The sequence below is a fragment of the Protopterus annectens genome, chromosome 3.part1 (genome assembly GCF_019279795.1).
Source record: "Protopterus annectens isolate FY-2018-M chromosome 3.part1, PAN1.0, whole genome shotgun sequence".
Lineage (NCBI taxonomy): Eukaryota > Metazoa > Chordata > Ceratodontiformes > Protopteridae > Protopterus > Protopterus annectens.
This window is the reverse complement of record NC_056732.1, coordinates 1,347,058,890-1,347,077,105: the sequence shown is the minus strand read 5'-3', so window position 1 is coordinate 1,347,077,105 and position 18,216 is coordinate 1,347,058,890. Positions and strand designations below refer to the sequence as shown.

Here is an 18,216-nt window from a genome sequence, read left to right as displayed (position 1 = left end):
TAGACTTTAGTCAGAGGTTGTGGGTTCAAATACTAGACTGCCCAACTATACAATACTGTTAATTCTTCAATTATATTTAAATTAAATTTAAACATTCAAACTAATTGTCTGCATTCTCTTTGGCCATTTTACCTTTTTTATCACTACTTACCCCTAGGTAGCTGTAACTGTCTGAAATTATTGTCGCAAATAGGAGATGAATTAAACTGCGAACATATTGTAAATAACTTCTCATATCTTAATTGAAAGAGTATATTGTTCCTTTCAATGTTTTTGTGTTTCATAATTTGCATACTTCTCTTTAGCTAAGGCTCTCTTATTATTTTTAACTAATTTTTCTATAAATAATTTCTTTTGAATATGGTATTTGCTTAAATAGTATGACTTTGTAATTACTGCTCTCTCATTTTTATTTTGTCTTACATTTTTCTCTTATAATTGTGCATTATAAACTTTTAAATGTCACTGTGGAGCTTTTCTCCCCGGGCCTCCACTGAAAATGGAAACATATCCAGTTGGACTAGCCCGGATACAAATGTAAAATAAAATAAATAAATAAAATAAAATAAATCAATACCAGTGGCACAAATGCCCTGCTGTAAACTGTAATCTGAATAACTGCAGCACACATATATGTAATATATGCACATGTCAAGGAGCGCTTGCTGCAGTTTGTAGTATAGTGTGCACATACCTCTCAACCGCTTAGATCAAGGAATCTGGACAAAGCCTAAGATAATGGGGGCACAAAGGCCCATAAATAGGGACGGATTTTAAACATTGCTCTTATGATTTTAGAAAATTGATAGAATAATAGGTTTTGTGTTAACATACATTTTCTTAAAGTTATAAAGTGTGCAACTGAAATGCATGCCATTATTTAGTGACATTAATCCTCAATGAGTTGCCAGAAAAGTACAAATTTTATAATGAACAAACCAAAAATATCAAGCAAAATTTTGGACATTCTGCAAAAATCTGGACAGTTGAGAGGTATGAGTGTGCATCTGTTAGGAGTTGGTAGTCTTAAAAGTAAAAGTTATCTGTTAGGAGTTGGTAGTCTTAAAAGTAAAGATTAAGATAACCAAGTCAAATAATTGTATCAGTGCACTGTATGTCACATATGAAGGTACTAATCTTATCTCTTTTATCTTCTCACCCCAACCCTTATCTCTCTTTTTTAATTTTATTTTTATTTTACTTTATTTATTTATGTTTTTTCATTTTATTATGCATCTTCAAAATGTTTCCATGTCATCCATGTGTACCACATTATTAAATGCTCCACAGCACAGTGGGGTAGGCTTGCCCCACAGGATCTGCCTCTGTCTGCCCCCCTCCACCAGCTCCAGCACTGTTGCCCAGCACTTCTGGGAGCCAACCTGGCAGCACCACCTCTCTTGCCACTGCACCTCCTGCCCTCTCAGGTAGTTCTGCCCCAGAAGCTGGTCTAGTGGTACCCTTCCTGAGCAGTGGTGGAGGTGGTGATTTTATCATCCACTCTGAATTGCCAAAGATGGTGTCTAGTGTTGTGAACTGTACTGTTGGTGCAGACCTACATCAGCAGGAGAAGCTGCTCTCCCTCATTTTGCAATGTACCAGGAGGAGGAGATGAAGATGCAAAACACTCCAGCCAGAGGTGGAGTGAAGTGACAGGGATGGAAATCCAGGGGGTGAGGACTCGATTCTCACGGTCACCCAGTTTGATGACCATGGGTTTGGGATGTCCCCACCCTCATCCCAATCGTGGTGTCACCCAACCTTTTGTGTCCATCACCACACCTGTCATTTGTCTTGTTTGTCTTGTCTGTCTGCAATTGCTTCCTCACCTACCCAACTTATTTCACCCAGACATACCTACATCCATTCCCCAACATTCATCTCTTTCTACAAAAAAAAAAAAAAAAAAAAATGTGCACCTGTCCCACAAAATCAAAAAAAAAAAAAAATTATCCCATACATAGCGCTCCATTTTGCACATGTGTCTTCATGACATACTTGATTTGGTCCAGCTGGCTATACAACTTGATTGTGTTGTGGTCACCCATCTCTCTGTAGATGACAGTCCAATTTCTGTTAATATTTTCCACATATGTTCACTTTACACTGTTAAAAAAATGGATAGCTATGGTTCTGTCCTATCTCCCTCCTGCACATTCCTGCCTTGCTTTCCCTTTGTTCTTCCCCCTGCTTGCTCCCCATATCACCACTGTCCTATCTACCCATTTCACCTCTTTAAGACATGTTTTAATGAAGGTGCACATCGTGTACCAACACAGCAAGAGGGAATGGTGGCAATGTATTTACATATATTTAAAAGTATTAGATGTATTTAAATGTATGAGATACACATGTATTTGAACCCAATACCATCTGGCCCCAACAAGGAATGTATGAATGCATTAAAATGTGCTGTACAGAGTCAGTTAAGCAGCAAGTGTATTTCATAGACTCACTACTAACTGTCAGACTTTAGCAATGCGTGTAGCTCGTGTTTACATACTGCTTATCTACTCTCAAACATGTGAATCTCACATGCATATACACTTTGCTAACCGTAAAACAAAACCACTGCTCGCCACTCTATGGAAATGTACATATTATGCTGTATTGCTGCTGTTTACTATCCATTCTCTGTGTATGACATGAAATTACATGTGTAAATGTTACAAACTGAGGGCCCTATCTAACAATATGCCACATATTTACAATACATTCATCTGCTGCCACCCCCAAACACTGCAACCCTGGTGTCTCAGTACTGTTTTCACACATATATCAACAACAGTACAAAACATAAGATCAAATGTTGTGTGCTATGCAATGCACATCAATCTGGTAACATGCAGAACTACAACTACTGACCCATATGCCTAAAAACACGTATGTGCAAGGGTAGGGAAGGATTCAGCATGGACCATATCCACAGGAACATAGGTGACCTTCAACACACTTAAACCTACCCTTGTTGTTTGTGTCAGGGGTAGATCTTGCTCATTGAATCTTGGGGACCTCTTGGATATTGACCCCCACAGACCTGGATGAGGGATAACATGACATACCATCTATGTTGACTTATCCGAGTCCTTTGACACTATCCCCCCTTCATGTGTCATAGTGAAGATCTCCCATGTGGAAATTAAGCCAAACAGTAGTACAGGAATAGGCAACTGGCTCACTGACATAACACACACTCTCAAAGTTGGGGACTGCACCTCCACCAGTAGCCAGTTACCAGCAGAATACCACAATGATCTGTGCTGGGCCTTCAACTGTTTGCAAACTTCTTCCCTGAAGTACTGACAGTGGTAGATGGACTATGGTTTACCAAGTCTGCAGATGACTGGTAACTGGAAGCATTAATAGAGTCCCCCAGAGATGGTAACATATTACAGAAGGGACTTCCACACTCAAATGGTTGACACCAAACTCAAAGATTGAACCTTAAAGCATACAATGTCTCATTGTCCCCTTTTGCTGTGAAGTAACCCTGCTACTTATGATATACCTGGCACCCCTCTAAGCTCAAACACTGTGTTGTGAGACTTGGCAACATATGTTGGTAGCAATCTACACTTTCATCACTATGTGTCCATAGTGGTGAGATACACATTCTGCATTGTGCACATCTTACATATGGAACCCACATCCAAGATCAGGGTGGGCATACCTTTGCTGTACTCTACCCTATCAGTCCATTAACTTGAATACAATTCTCCTGTCTGTCTGTACCTCAGCAGCTACCTACAGCAATTGGGGAAAATACAGGTTTGTGCCTGGGAGACTCCAGAGCCTCCAAACATGACATACAAGGAAAGAATGAAAGGCCTGTCAGTGTACTCAGTATCATGCAGGCTGCTGAGAGGTGGCCTATGCCTGCCCTACAGAGCAGTCTCAGACCCTGCCCTATTGGAAAACATATGCAGTTCAGTATTTTAAGTTTCCTGATTGTTGTCTTGGTATTTTTGGCTTCAGGATTCTGGAATTACGGGATTTAGAAGTAGAACATATAGAGACATCCTGACTCTTCTTGACTGTGAGGTAGACCAAGATGTCATCATGGACCTCTTCAACATGTACCCTAGTAATATTCCAGGTATGCACAACAGACCAGAGTGAGTTGTTGTGCTACATCAAGTCTGTTACATCTGATAGATGTCTTCAGAAAGGTCATAGAGAGCATGAATGATGACAACAGTATCATCTTATGGAACTTGACCAGGTCAATGCATTTGACACAAATCCACACTGAGGTATTCAATCAACACTGTCATATGTGACCATAGACAGTTATATCACCAAGTGGGTAGACCAGTGTATCACATATGTGGTATCTCACTATGTTGAAATGTGTGACGTGACCTAAATGTCAGGTCCAGTGATCAGGTCCATACATCAGGGGTGTCTGTTAGGCCCTTTCCTGCCCCATTAGTTCAGTGATGGACATCAGAGATGACATACACATGTTGTGTCCAAACAGCTTCCTGAAGGACTACAACTTCAGAGCAATCAGTGACTCCAAGTGTGATATTATTATAATACAGACAGTATTAACACATACCAAAAACTGCTGCCACAGCCATGACAACACTTGCATTGACAAGAAACATGGGGGGGGGGGATTTGTTCAATCAGGAAACAAACACACCACCCAAGTATAATGTGGACATCATGCCATATAATCAGACCAATAGGTATATGACCCATGTCCTGGGGTAGATGTTAAGTGGTACATCCACAAGCATGTGGTCACAGTGTTGACTGCTCCCTTGAATGTAACAAAACTACTGGATATGTGATGGACATGCACATTAGAGGCCATAATAACTTCATGGTTCCAAGCCTTCATCACACCAATAACTGTGTACAATGTACCCTTCTTCATGTACCTCCCTACACACCTTCCACTGATGTGTAATTGAAGTGTACCACCTTTGTTACAGTGTGCTGTCACACAGCTTATTGGCCACGCCTAGGTATTCTTTCTGGGAAATATACATGACTGTCTGATGGTGTGGAACACTGATCACATTGTTACACCAGATGAACATGTGCTACCTGTTCACCTTATGCACATGCTACATACATAGGTGTTTGACAACATTAATAGCATGCATATCATTTGTGGCAGTATGGATTCTGCCATATATTTATGCCATGCTCACAAGGCATCTTGCCTGTATTGCCCATACTGTCACATACAGGTCTAGCAGTGTCCCTCCTAACACTTCTCACAGATATTACAGTGCCAGGGCAGTGTGTGTGGTTACCCATAAAGAGTGTGGATGTATCGTAATAGTTGCTTAAGTCTATGTGTGCAGACTCATCTCTTATCACTCCACATCACATGTATTATGTCAGAGGTGTGGGATTAGTGGTGGCATTATTCTGATATTGTCCATGATTGTGGTTGGTTCTTGTAATGTCCTGTGCCCACCTTGCTGGAGACCTCTGCTGAGAGTACACTCATATTCAGGCATATCGGTTTTCACAGTTTCACAATATGCACCCTACCCCAATTGCATGTCAGATCCCTGATAGATGTCCTCTGCATTATGCATGTAAGGATGCTTATCTCACATAGACATCCTCCCCATTGTTATGTCAAAGTGTGTGACAGTCACAGATAACCCATCTCCACTGTAAAGTCCATACTGTACCATAAAGATATGTGCTTGGTGTTGCTGCAACAACCACCTTCCATTCACATGCCCTCCTCTGCTTTACAAGAGAGTTTTACTAGTCCTCTTTCTTTGTGTTCATTCCTTCAGTTCATCTGTGTGTCCTTATTCAATATACACTTCCCTTGAGTGATCATTTTATATGGCAGTCCATGTCCTGTTACAGATCATTAGCACAGCTTCTGTACAGAATGCCAGGAATGGGTTACCAAAATACTCTGCACTGTAGTTACACTGTCCTGTACTGTGTTTGGACCATGTACTTCACATTCATATCTCTCAACTGTCAACATATGCCCAGGATGTACAGATCTTTTTCTTATCAAATTTGTGGATTTCTGCCATATCAGTAGGATGGTCTCTGGAATGATGTGACTCACTATTACATGCATTTGAGTTCATACCTTGCAACTGTCCTGATTTGTGCAGAATGTCCAGCTTTTGTCACATATTTGTGATCTTTTCATCATAACATTTTTGTTTTCTGGCAAATCATAGGCATGCCATTACGGTGTGCAGTTAGAAACTGATGATTGACATTTAAGTTTCAAACTTTATGCTCTTTAGAAAGTTCATGTTAATGTACAACCTATATATTCTATTAACTTTCTAAAGAGCATAAATATTCTGGTTAAATGTCCCCGCATTATGTTGGCCTTTGTGGAGATATGTTGTAGTAACAGATTCACAGCTATCTGTGAAGCCCTGGTGATCATTGTGGCATTTCGAGCAAATACACAGACTGTAAGTGCTTTGCTTTAAACAGAATTGTATCCTGATTTGCTTATACAGTTTCCTGGCTGTTGCCAGCCATGGAACCTAACTTAGGCAAGTCATTAATATGCATTGCATGCTACTACTCGCCACACAAGATTGCGCAAATATGGAAACTCTGTGCAGGCTCTTTGCAAAGCCTACACTGAGTTTATTGAATCCTAGGGTACATCTTTCCTTTCCAGCCAACGATGTTAAAAACATTTTATGATGAATAATACATAGCTTTAAAACAATTATTTTATAATTATTTTGGTTGTACTATGTGCTACTGTGAAGTGAACATATTAAAATCATCTTTAATTTTACTATAAGTACTTTATGAGCTTTTTCATCAAAAGCAAATATTTATTCACATTCAACAGACATTTCAGTAAAAACAACTTTTCAGTCCTAGTTATCATGACAACTTTAAAATTGTCTATATTTTGATCTGTTTTTTTTTTTTCAATGTTGTTTCAGATCTAGAATATTTAATAGGAAAATTCTCTTAGGACTTCTGATATTCAAGACAGTTTTGGTTGTTTGGTTACTAGCATAGATATGGTAAGGGTGCATTATTTATCTAAGACAGCATTGTCACATGGTTCTAATATGTCTTTTTACCTGTTTTTTGGCTTGTATCTGTTACTTTCACATGGCTCTAGTATACATTTCTACTGCTATGCTTTCTCATGCCTTTGATATCTTCTGTACAACTAAACCTTTCATTGAACCGCTGAGAATCTGTGTTCATTTGTTTGACTACAGATTCAGGCTATGTTATGGAAAGATACTGAATTCTCATTCTGTTACCTCTCTGCCATTTTGGGAACCTTCTGGCATGCTTCTCATAGTAATATTTCCACCTTTGCTGATTTATTTTAGTATCTACCTTATCCTGATTCACTGATATTAGTTTGGTAGTAGTCAGTAGGTTGTCTTTTAATCGTCTATGTATTACTGCTTAAGCTAGAGAGTGAGTGATATTATGCACGATGCCCAACTTTGAAAGATGACAATCCCCACATCTAATGCAAGCATTCCTTTTCACTAGGTTTTTCACCGTCTGGATAGTTTTTTTCTATAAGATACAAGTATATTCTGATTCATCAAAATGGAGCTTTCATGTGCTATGGATTTAGTGCATGTCTGCATATTAATTGTACTAGTATGGTTAACAACCAATCACAAACCAGGTATAGTATAACTCCTATTAGGCAAATTGACAACGGGCTTAATATATGTAGTCAAAGGAAACTGCAAGTCATTTTAAATGGAAGAATTTGAAGAAGCTTGTATGTAAGGATATTAGAATAATGTGCAGCAAATAAAACAAACATGAGCACTGTTATGTTTAAACGCAATCACTGAAGCAAATATTGTATGCAATTTTAAATTTCAAACATAGCAATAGTTACAAAAATGTCCAGGGTGGTTATGCCGGTAAACTGCTTTATTGGAAAGAAAAATGGCAATATAGTTTTAATGTTGCTAATGGCTATGGTTTGAAAAAAAACAGTGTATCTGTTAAGCTAATATCAAAAATAGACCAATACCAAAAGAGAAATATTAATTTTGTGATGAGCACAATTTTACACTTGTAAAAAATATTTTACCCTACCATATTTTAAAATATTTTAGCCGTGGTGGTACAGCGGTAGCATTGCTGCCTCACAGCAAGAGGTTCTCCTGTCCGATTCTCGGCCAGAGTGCCATCTGTGTGGAGTCTGCATGTCCTCCCCGCAGTTGAGTGGCCTCCGAAAGACATGCGTGAATGGGTGTGCCTTCACTGAAGGTTGGGCGTCGGGCTGGCAACTCGCCACCATAAAAAAATCGACTACCAATCATTAGCAGACCGGAGTTCCGCAGTGGTGACACCTAACTGGGAAAAGACAAACAACAACCCTACCATATTTTAACTTTTCCCTTTGGCTCAGAACATACTTTAGCTTCAGCAAATGTTAAAAATACAGATTTTTTGAGTAAACTACTGCATGTGTATGGTATCTTTTACCTTGATTCTGACAGGAAACATATTCTTTAATTCAATGTCTACATCAGGTAATTCAAAATCACTGGAAATAGCTTGATTCAACACATTTTAATTACCAACTAATGCATTTCCAAGAGATTTGTATTGGATATGGTCACAATTTTTTAATTTTATTGCTAATGACATTGTTACATTTCTTCTTATGTAGTCTATTTTGTGAATGGAATACTGAAATATAAACCAATTTGACTTATATAAAGTACACCATTTTCACTTCTTTTACAATAACTATTTTAATTTTTGTAAGACAGGCTTCTAATCCTTACCTACCAACACGGGGTGGTACTACAGTTGCATCTGGAGGACGATTTCGATGCCCTTCTTGTAGGCATGAAGTAATATTGGATAGGCATGGTGTGTATGGACTACAGAGGAATTTGCTTGTGGAAAACATAATTGACCTATACAAGCAAGAGTCTATTAGGTAAGTGCTTTACCCTTTATCATTTGTCTTTTCTCTGATAGACTATTACTTCTGTAGTAGACTAGTGCATTCCTCCAATGATTTCTTTATTTCAAATGATAAACTCTATCTACATATTCTGATCATATGTTAATAGTTTTATAGGAAAGCTTTGCACATATCATAGGACATATGTGTGAAATACATGTAGTGACTATTGTTTAAATGCACAATCAAGAGAACATTAATAAGAGCAGATACCAACTACCTTGTTTTGGTGATTGTTTACTGCATGAGATGATGACTGTATTTTTCAGAAGGTTATGCCTTGGCTAGCCTTGCTTCTTTAATGAAGCACAATTTCATTATATGGTTTTGCAATCAGAAGGTTTAGCAGCTTTAAATAAGCCGTGGTGTTTTATTACCTTTCATGATTTCACTTAAGGTACATATTTTCTGTATTTGCTTACCTGTAATGTCTCTATACTTAACTCTGCATTTATCTTGTCATATGTGATATGTACAAAACTTGACTACTAGATTATCGGCAGTTTTATTTTTTTATTGTAAAAATGTTTTTTTTTTAATCACATCTTATCATAGGAGGTCACTAGGCTAATGGCCCTGGGGACCTTACAAACCTAGCCAAGAGTTTATCCACAAAAAATAAACCTCAGTCAGCACCTATCTCTCTTGTCAATGAGGGACAAAAGTGAAACCCCTGGGGAAAATTTGTCATTTCCCATCCACTCATTAAGGATGAGCTTGAAGACAGTCAGTGAGGTACTCTGGTTGACATGTATGAGAAGTCTATTCCAGAGCCGGGACAGCCTCTGGGAGACAAACCTGTCTCTCCAGCAGGTTTTTTTGATGTTGCATATTAGATTTAGGCCTTTTGAATGGGTAATGTGCGAGGAGTTAGACTTATGGATATGGAGCATCTCTAGTAGGGCAAGGTCCGATATTGCCTTGTAGACAAGACACAGATCACCTCTGAGCAATCTATGTGAAACCGAGTAGAATGACCGTGATTTGAGCCTGTCCACATAGGACAGGTATTGGATGCCATAGATTCTCTTTGTGAGGTATTTCTGTGCCCTTTCCAGTTGATGCAGGTGTTTGGAGAGATACATACCAAATATGGCATTATACTTAACTATTGGCCTAAAGAGGGAGGAGTATAGAGAGGTAATAACTTAATTTTTTTGGGATGCAATCACTTTACTTATGAGATGAACCAAGTAAAAGGTTTTTCTGACCACTGCCATGATGGTCAAATGTGAGATTGTTGTCAACCTGAGTACCCAGGTCTCTCACCACAGGTTGTATGCTTAGGGGATTGCCCTTGATGTGGTAATCAGTAGGAACCATGTTTCTGCCAAATTATAATTTGTTTTTTGCATTTAACATAAGGCCATGACTTTGGCACCAGTCATTTGTTGCTGTGAGACCCTCTTGCAGTATGTTAACATAATTTGGGGAGTCAATGATAGCACACAACTTACAGTCATCTGCTGGCATTGTCAACTATAGGCCCTTTGTCTTTGCCTGGAGCTCTGAGAAGTAGATGCCAAACAGAAGAGGTCCCAGAAAGATCCCTGGGGAATACCACTAGTGACAGGCCTGCTGTCAGAGGTGGAGGTGCCAATTTTGACCCTGTGGGTCCTATTGGTGAGCTAGTTGGCAACCTGCCTGATGAGATAGGGATTTACTACAAGTTGTGTTAGCTTTTCGATGATGTCCGAGTGGGGGATTGTGTCATAGACCTTGGCCAAGTCAAGGTAAGCTGTATGTACTGACTTTCCCTCATGTGATTGTATTCCCTGTGGCTGTAACTATTAATTGTCTAATACGATCGGCACACTACCTTAGTAAACAATCAAATAAACAAGCAAATAGATACACCTTAAAATGGAGAACATCAACATCTGTACAGTGACAGAGACCTGGTTCAAGGCTCCAGAGAGCACTCCTGCATTACCAGGCTATAATTAATACCACACCTTTTGGTCACTTAACCTGGACCGAAACACTAAAGGTGGAGGTGTGTCCATATTCATTAAGGATATCCACGCCTCTAGGCTAGTTGCTCAGCATAATGCATCTGAGATTATTCAAGTGCAACTAACTCTGGGCAAGACCGCAATCCAAATTGTAACTTGCTACAGATCCCCCATCATGCCCCGGGACTCCCACTCCTCTTTTCTTGATACTCTGGAAAATATTAGGGTGCAGCCCAACACCGTAATAATGGGTGATTTCAACTACCCTACCAATAACTGGGAAAACTACTCATGTACCAACACTTTTGCTCAACGTTTTCTGGAATTCATAAATTCCAGCGCTTTGGATCAGTTTACCCACACTCCCACCAGGGGCAGTAATATCCTAGACCTGGTCATTATCAACATGGGCGACCAGTGCTGCACACCAGAGGTCAATTCCTCATTGGTCAGATCCGACCACAAGCTAACCACCCTAGATATCCACATCCCGCACCCACCCTCCATTAGGGAAACCACTGTAAAAAATTTCTCCAAAGCCAACTTCACACTTCTTAAGACAGAAGTGGCAAACTTCACAACACCCATGCAGACAGACAATAGAGGTACAACTGCTGAATCCTACACAAATGTACTTTATAAACACTTACATGATTGCATGGATTGTGCTATCCCTAACAGAACCAAGATGCTATTCTCCAAAAAAGGAAGCCAATCTGGTGGTCCCCTGCCATAAACAAACTCTAGAACAGAAGAAATAAACTGTTGCAAAAAAAGAGTAAAATCCCATGATTGGAGGAACTCCCTGCCAGCCTCAATAAGAAGCTGAGATCCCCCATAAAATCCTTCAAAGCTAGTTACGAAAACAAAATCGCCACTGATTCTAAAGGCAACTACAAAACATTCTATAGCTATGTCAAGAATCTCAATGGCAATACTCAGATCTGCTCTGAGTTACAGCACAACGACACTAAATATAAAGAACCAACTGATATTGCCAACATTCTGGCAGATAGTTTCAGTATTAACTTTAACCCCCTCTCACCCCCTGAAGGGCCCATCTCTATAACGGAAGAATAAAAAGTTCCTGTAATCCCGGCTGCACAGGTAAAAACTACACTCTCCAAAGCCAAAAACACAGCATCAATGGGAACTGACAACATCTCATGCTGCATTCTACATGAACTGTAGAATGAACTGGCACCCCACCTAAGCACCATGTTCAATCATAGCCTCACCTCAGGGTTTGTGCCCACTGAATGGTGCACAGCAACAATTATCTCTTCCACAAAGGGGGAGCAACTACAGACCCCGGGAACTACTGCCCCATTAGCCTAACTGGCCTGATCTGCAAGGCCATGGAACGTATCATCATGGAACTTATAAACAAAGACATTGGTAATCTCCAAACTCTGGACCCCACCCAGTTTGGGTTTGTAAAAGGCAGATCATGTCTCCTAAACCTTATAGACTTCTGTAAAGCAGTCAACAAAGCCATAGACGAGGGTAAGGTAGTTCACACAGCCTATCTAGATCTCGCCAAGGCTTTTGACACCATCCCCCACTCTAGAATTATAGATAAACTCACTAAACTAGGTATAAATCCCTATGTCACAAGATGGGTTGCCAACTGGCTCACTGACGGAACCCAGACTGTGAAAGTAGCAGACTCCAAGTCTGACTTCAGACCAGTGACAGGGTTCAGTCCTGCGTCCCCTCCTGTTTGTTATCTACTTTTCTGAAGTACAGGCTAACTCAGAAGGTCTTTGGCTAATGAAGTTCATAGATGACTGCAAACTAGGAGCCATAATCAAAACTCCTAACGATGTGGACATCCTACAAAAGGGCCTCACTGAGATAGATGCCTGGTGTCAAAGCCATGGCCTCAAGCTCAATTCCAAAAAGTTCGTTGTCATCCCCTTTGGTAAAAACTCATAAGAGACCTTGGGACACAGGTGGACAAAAGTCTCTCCTTTGATAATCACATCGCCATAGCAATCAGGAAAAAAAGAGGTCATTGTTCCCCTCTACTCATCACTCATTAGACCCATTATAGAGTACAGCACCCCTGTTGGTATGTACCTCACAAGACATCTACAACAACTGGAAAGGGTGCAGAAATACCTCACAAAGAAGATTACTGACCTCAAACAGATGCCCTACGCAGACCATCTCAAAAAACTCCAGCTATACTCCGTCGCATATTGCCACTAAGAGGCGATCTCTATCAAACATGCAAAGCTATGTCAAACCCAGAGCTGTTGGACATGCTCCACTTAAAGAAATATCAATCTCTCCAAGCTACATGCTCTACGGACCTAAACCTTGTCACCACAAATAAGCAGAACATGCTGGAGAGATATATTCCTGTCCCAGAGACTTCCCATACTCTGGAATAAACTACCTATTTATGTCAAACAGAGCTCCTCATTAGCACTCTTCAAGAGAAATCTTGATGATTGGCTGGGAAATAGGAAATTCACCCCGGGGATCACCTCTGTGGCTCTGTTCGACAGGGGCACAGGAAAATAATTTTGGGTGGTGAAAGCCAGGGTACCTTTTTGACTAGGCTTATATAGGCCCTAGGGCCAATAGCCTAGTACCTAACTATGAACACACACACGCACACAAACACACACATATATATATATATATATATATATATATATATATATAAATATAAATACACATTTTATTAGAAATAGCAGCTCATTGTTCCAGGTTGCCACAGCTTTGTATATATTCACTGGGCACTTTCACTAAAGATCTGGGGGTACTGCCATGAAAGGTGAAAATGTCTCTCTCCATAATAATAATACATTTTCTTTTTTTACCAGTCCATTTTATATGTAAATCTGTATTAAATCAAATATGGTTAATGCAGAAAAGTAGTTTTTCCCCTTAACACACTAAAAATTAATTAAAATAATAGAAATTATATAATTTGTGAGTTATATTAAAATGAAATTCCTAAACATATCATTATTCTAATAAAATGTGCTACAGTTGCCATAAGTAAGTGAGATTTAGAAACAGAGTAGGTTAAGCTGTCTCTTAACTTATATTAATCATATAATATATAAAAATCTGTGAGACTTCTGTTTGCATAACTAGCTAAAATGTAATTAAAATAATTTTAATGTGGTGTTTTCTTAACCACATAACATATTAAAACATGTCTGCAATTTATAAAATAATAGTTTAGTCTAACTGATTCCTGTCCCAGAGACTTTCCATGCTTTGGAACAAGATTCCAATCTACATTAGGCAGAGCTCCCCGTTAACACTCTTCAAGAGAACCCTTGATGAGTGGATGGACAACAGAAAATTTACCCCGAGGATCACTTCAGTGGATCTGCTGGACAGAGGCACAGGGAGCTAATCTAAGGGGGCGGCAAAAGCCAACACATTGTGTCTAGGCTTATAAAGGCCTTCGGGCAGATAGCCTAGTACGTACCTATGAACCTATGAATCTATGAGATGTGACTGCAAAATAAACAGGAATTAGTTAAATGTTTCAGTATTGAATACTTTATTTAAAAAATTATATAGGTGGAGTTAAAGAATAACTGTCTATAAGAATTAAACTGACAGATGACTGCAACTAGGGACCCATTATGAATTATAATACTGTTCATGTGTTTATTCAGTAAGCCTGTGAAATGGAAGATTTACTTTTTTTATTTTTAGAAAAGTTTTTAAATATATTTTTATGGCTGTTTGCAATATTTGTGTAAATTGTATATTAAATCAGTAAGGGACCCTCAGTTCTCCATGTGCTGTAAGTGTGCTATATCCTTCCTGGTCCCTACTTCTTAATCACTAGAAACATTTGAAAACTGACTTAAAAGAATTTCATCAACAAACAGACTCTACATTTATAATTTGTTGCCTGAGATATGGAGTTCTTTTAGCAAACTTGCAAGTATGCATGTAACTCTCATACACTGTAAATTATAGGGGTAATCTAGGTATTATGATATCCATAATTAAAGACATGCTTGCCCCATTTTGTGTAGAACATGCAGATGCAGTTTGTTGTCTGAATAATTAGCAGATGGTCAATGCCAAATGATAGCTGCAAACTGAATTTATACATCAATAACATTCTGTGTTTCATAGGTAGCCTGTTAATTTTACTGCTATTTATTTTTTTATTTTTGAAATCTTTTTTTCTCCCCTGCTCTCACTCTGACAGCTGTCCCAGTTCCCTATATCCATTGCTGGTTCTTCCAGCACACCAATCAAGCCCTGCTCAGATTCCTGAATTTAAGCTGGGGCCAGCAAGATGTTAAAGATACCCGTGTACTAGGGATGGAGGTTATTGCTGTCTTTCTTAAAGCTGCTTTTTTTTTCTTCACATTTTATGACACAAAGCTGTTTCTGCCTTCCCCATCCATTATGGGTCCACATGGTTGTGTCCAAGGGGTGGAGTGCATTAGAAACATGTGTCGCATCATCCTGATTCTGAGGCAGTTCAGACATGTTTCCATCCTTTCCCCCGATTGGAAAATGCCTCCCAGCATAAAATATCCAACCTTTACCAAGGATCATTGCAGGAGATGCCTACAGGCTGCCCTCCTTCCCTGCTGCTCTGTCAGTCATCTGAGGCATTAATCAAACCAAAGTTAGCTTGACTGTAGTCAGGGTGTTGTCCCTCTATGCTACAAGAGCAGCTACTACTGTTTATTTTAAAGCAGTGTATACCTGTTCAACTCAGTCTGTCTTCACTGCCTTATATTCTGATTTTCATTACTGGATGAGTGCGCATATCCATTTTTTATGAACGTTCCCCTAAATGTTGCTTGTTAATTTATTGGCAGATAGTATTCATGAATCACAGTATTCATGCCAGTAGCATATAGTGCTGCTGAGTATGGCAGGTAAGTGGTATATAGCATGTTTTACCAAGTAGCAGCGATAAGTTAGCTGCATTACTCAGTAGCTGCATGAAGTGCTGAGAAGCTACACAACACTATTATTTATTTATTTGTTTATTTATTTGACATTTGTTGACCGGGATAGTCTGACTGAACTATTGCCCTTTTTCAGTGGAGGCCTGCGGAGAAAAGCTCCACAGTACAATTAAGCAAAAATATATTGAAACTGTACAATATGACAAATTAAGTAGCAAACTATTATATTACGAGTAAGAGAACAACATTAGAATTGACAATTAGACAAACTAATAATTATAGAAACCAGTAATAGCAAAGCTGGCGTAATCACATTAGGATTGTCATCAGTGGACAACAGTACAATTCAAAGCATGTTTTATGAGCTAAGATTGGTGCAGATATTTAATATAGTGGCTATGTAGCAAATAGACCTTGACTAAGAAGTGAAGTAGCAGGGGGAGAAGTAGGTGATTGCCATATGATAACAGAAGGTAGGTTATAAATAGATAATTAGAGGAAAGGAGGGGTTAGGAAGGAAAGGGAGGAGTGTGCTGCTTATGTAGTTTTTAAGAGTTTTCTTGAATTCATGGATATGGGTAATGTTTCTGAGGGACATGGATAGCTTGTTCCATGATAGAGCAGGAAAATAGCTGTAGAGATTCTGTCCAATAGAGTTTTTAGGTTTGTGAAACTGTACGAGGCACTGGTCTGTGCTTCTGAGAGATCGGAGTGGGGGTATAGTGACAAACAAGTGAGGAGATGTTAGGGCAGAAGGAGGGCTTGTTCAGGATAGAATGGATGTTAGGAAGTTGAGTTAGTAGGAGTTGGTTGGGAAACTCAAGCCAGACGAGAGTCCTGAGAGCGAAGCAGTGGTGTGATTTAGATGGTGGGCTAGCAGCAAATCTCACAACCATACCTCTCAACTGTCCAGATTTTCACAGAATGTTCAGATTTTTGGCTCATATTTTCAGTCTGCTCCTCATAAAATTTTGGTTTTCTGTCAAAATATCAGCAAATCATTGAAGAATGAAGCCAGAAAATAATGCCACACATTTGAATTTCAGACTTCATACTGTTCAGAAAATTCATGCTAAAGTAAAACCTGTTATTCTTTCAGCTTTCTAAGTTTGTAAGAGCAACATTTAAAATTTGTCCCCATTTTTGGGCCTTTGTCCCCCCATAATTTATGGCTGTGTCCAGATTTCTTGCTGTAAAAGGTCGAGAGGCATGCTCACAACTTTGTTTTAGGTACCTGTCATTCCTGAGCACAAGAGTGTTAATGTGTCTTAGGAATGCTTGTGTGTCATTTAAGATATTGATAATAGGACTGTGTGCTTCTCTGGACTACATGAGTCTTGCTAATTCCTATGTTGTATTTTGCAATAAATCTGTTCTCTATGTACATGGATATTGTGGCTTATATGAAGTCACTTATCTGTGTCTCTGAACTTCCAAGACCTTTAATATCATTTGGGTTGTCATTCTGGAAATCATCTGTTCTTTTGACTTTGTCACATTTTGAGGAAATCATTGAAGCTTATCTATCATTGTGTTAAACATGAATGGAACATACTGAGGCATACTCCAGACTATCTGTCCTGGTTGCACTTCCAACAATTCTCTTGTAGATTTGTCAAAGTAGTATTTCTGTCTATTTTGTCCTTATAATTTTGCAGGATACTCTTTTGTATCTCATTAAGTTTTGGATTATTAGGTATTACTGACAGTTTTATAACTAAATATTCTATATATCAGCATGTTTTGTGATATACCCACATTCTCTAATAGTATGATTAATATTTCTGGTTATATAACTTAACCTGTTCATATCCTTTTTCTTTTACACACCTTACTCTGACTAATTTTTATTGTGATTAGTTTAGCATGCCATCTCTAATTTCAACTCTGAATATAATGCATAAATATATTAGGTTTTGTCAGCCACTCTGTATATAATGTAATTTATATATTGCCTTTATATTCTCAAGCCAACTATGATATTCACTTTGTGTATAGTATATGTATACATTGCATTTTGTCATTCATTCTGTATATAATGTCATATATCTATTGTGCTTATCCTGAAGCCATGGTGGTACAGCAGTAGCGTTGTTGCCTCACAGCAAGAGGTTCTCCTGTTCGATTCAAGGGTGGAGTCTGCATGTCCTACCCGCGGTCTAGTGGCCTCTGAAAGACATGCGTGAATGGGCGTGCCTTCGCTGAAGGTTGGGCGTCGGGCTGGAAACTCGACACCATAAAAAAATCTACTGCCAATCATTAGCAGACCGGAGTTCCGCTGTGGTGACCCCTAACCGGGAAAAGCTGAAAAGACAAACAACATCTACCGTGCTTATCCTGGTTGAGACTGAAGTAGTTCCAATGGTATCCATGCTGTACCCCAGTTAACAAATTCAAAATAAAT

The 18,216-nt window shown here is 39.0% G+C and overlaps 1 protein-coding gene across 2 annotated transcripts in view; it reads left to right on the top strand.

Moving 5' to 3' along the window:
• TRIM55 (tripartite motif containing 55) overlaps positions 1-18,216 on the top strand; it is a 1,312,971-nt gene that overhangs the window by 165,215 nt on the left and 1,129,540 nt on the right. For both annotated transcript variants that reach the window (XM_044067375.1, XM_044067376.1), the window contains exon 2: positions 8,742-8,914. In XM_044067375.1, the coding sequence (XP_043923310.1) occupies positions 8,742-8,914 (173 nt within the window). The remainder of the gene's footprint in view (positions 1-8,741; positions 8,915-18,216) is intronic.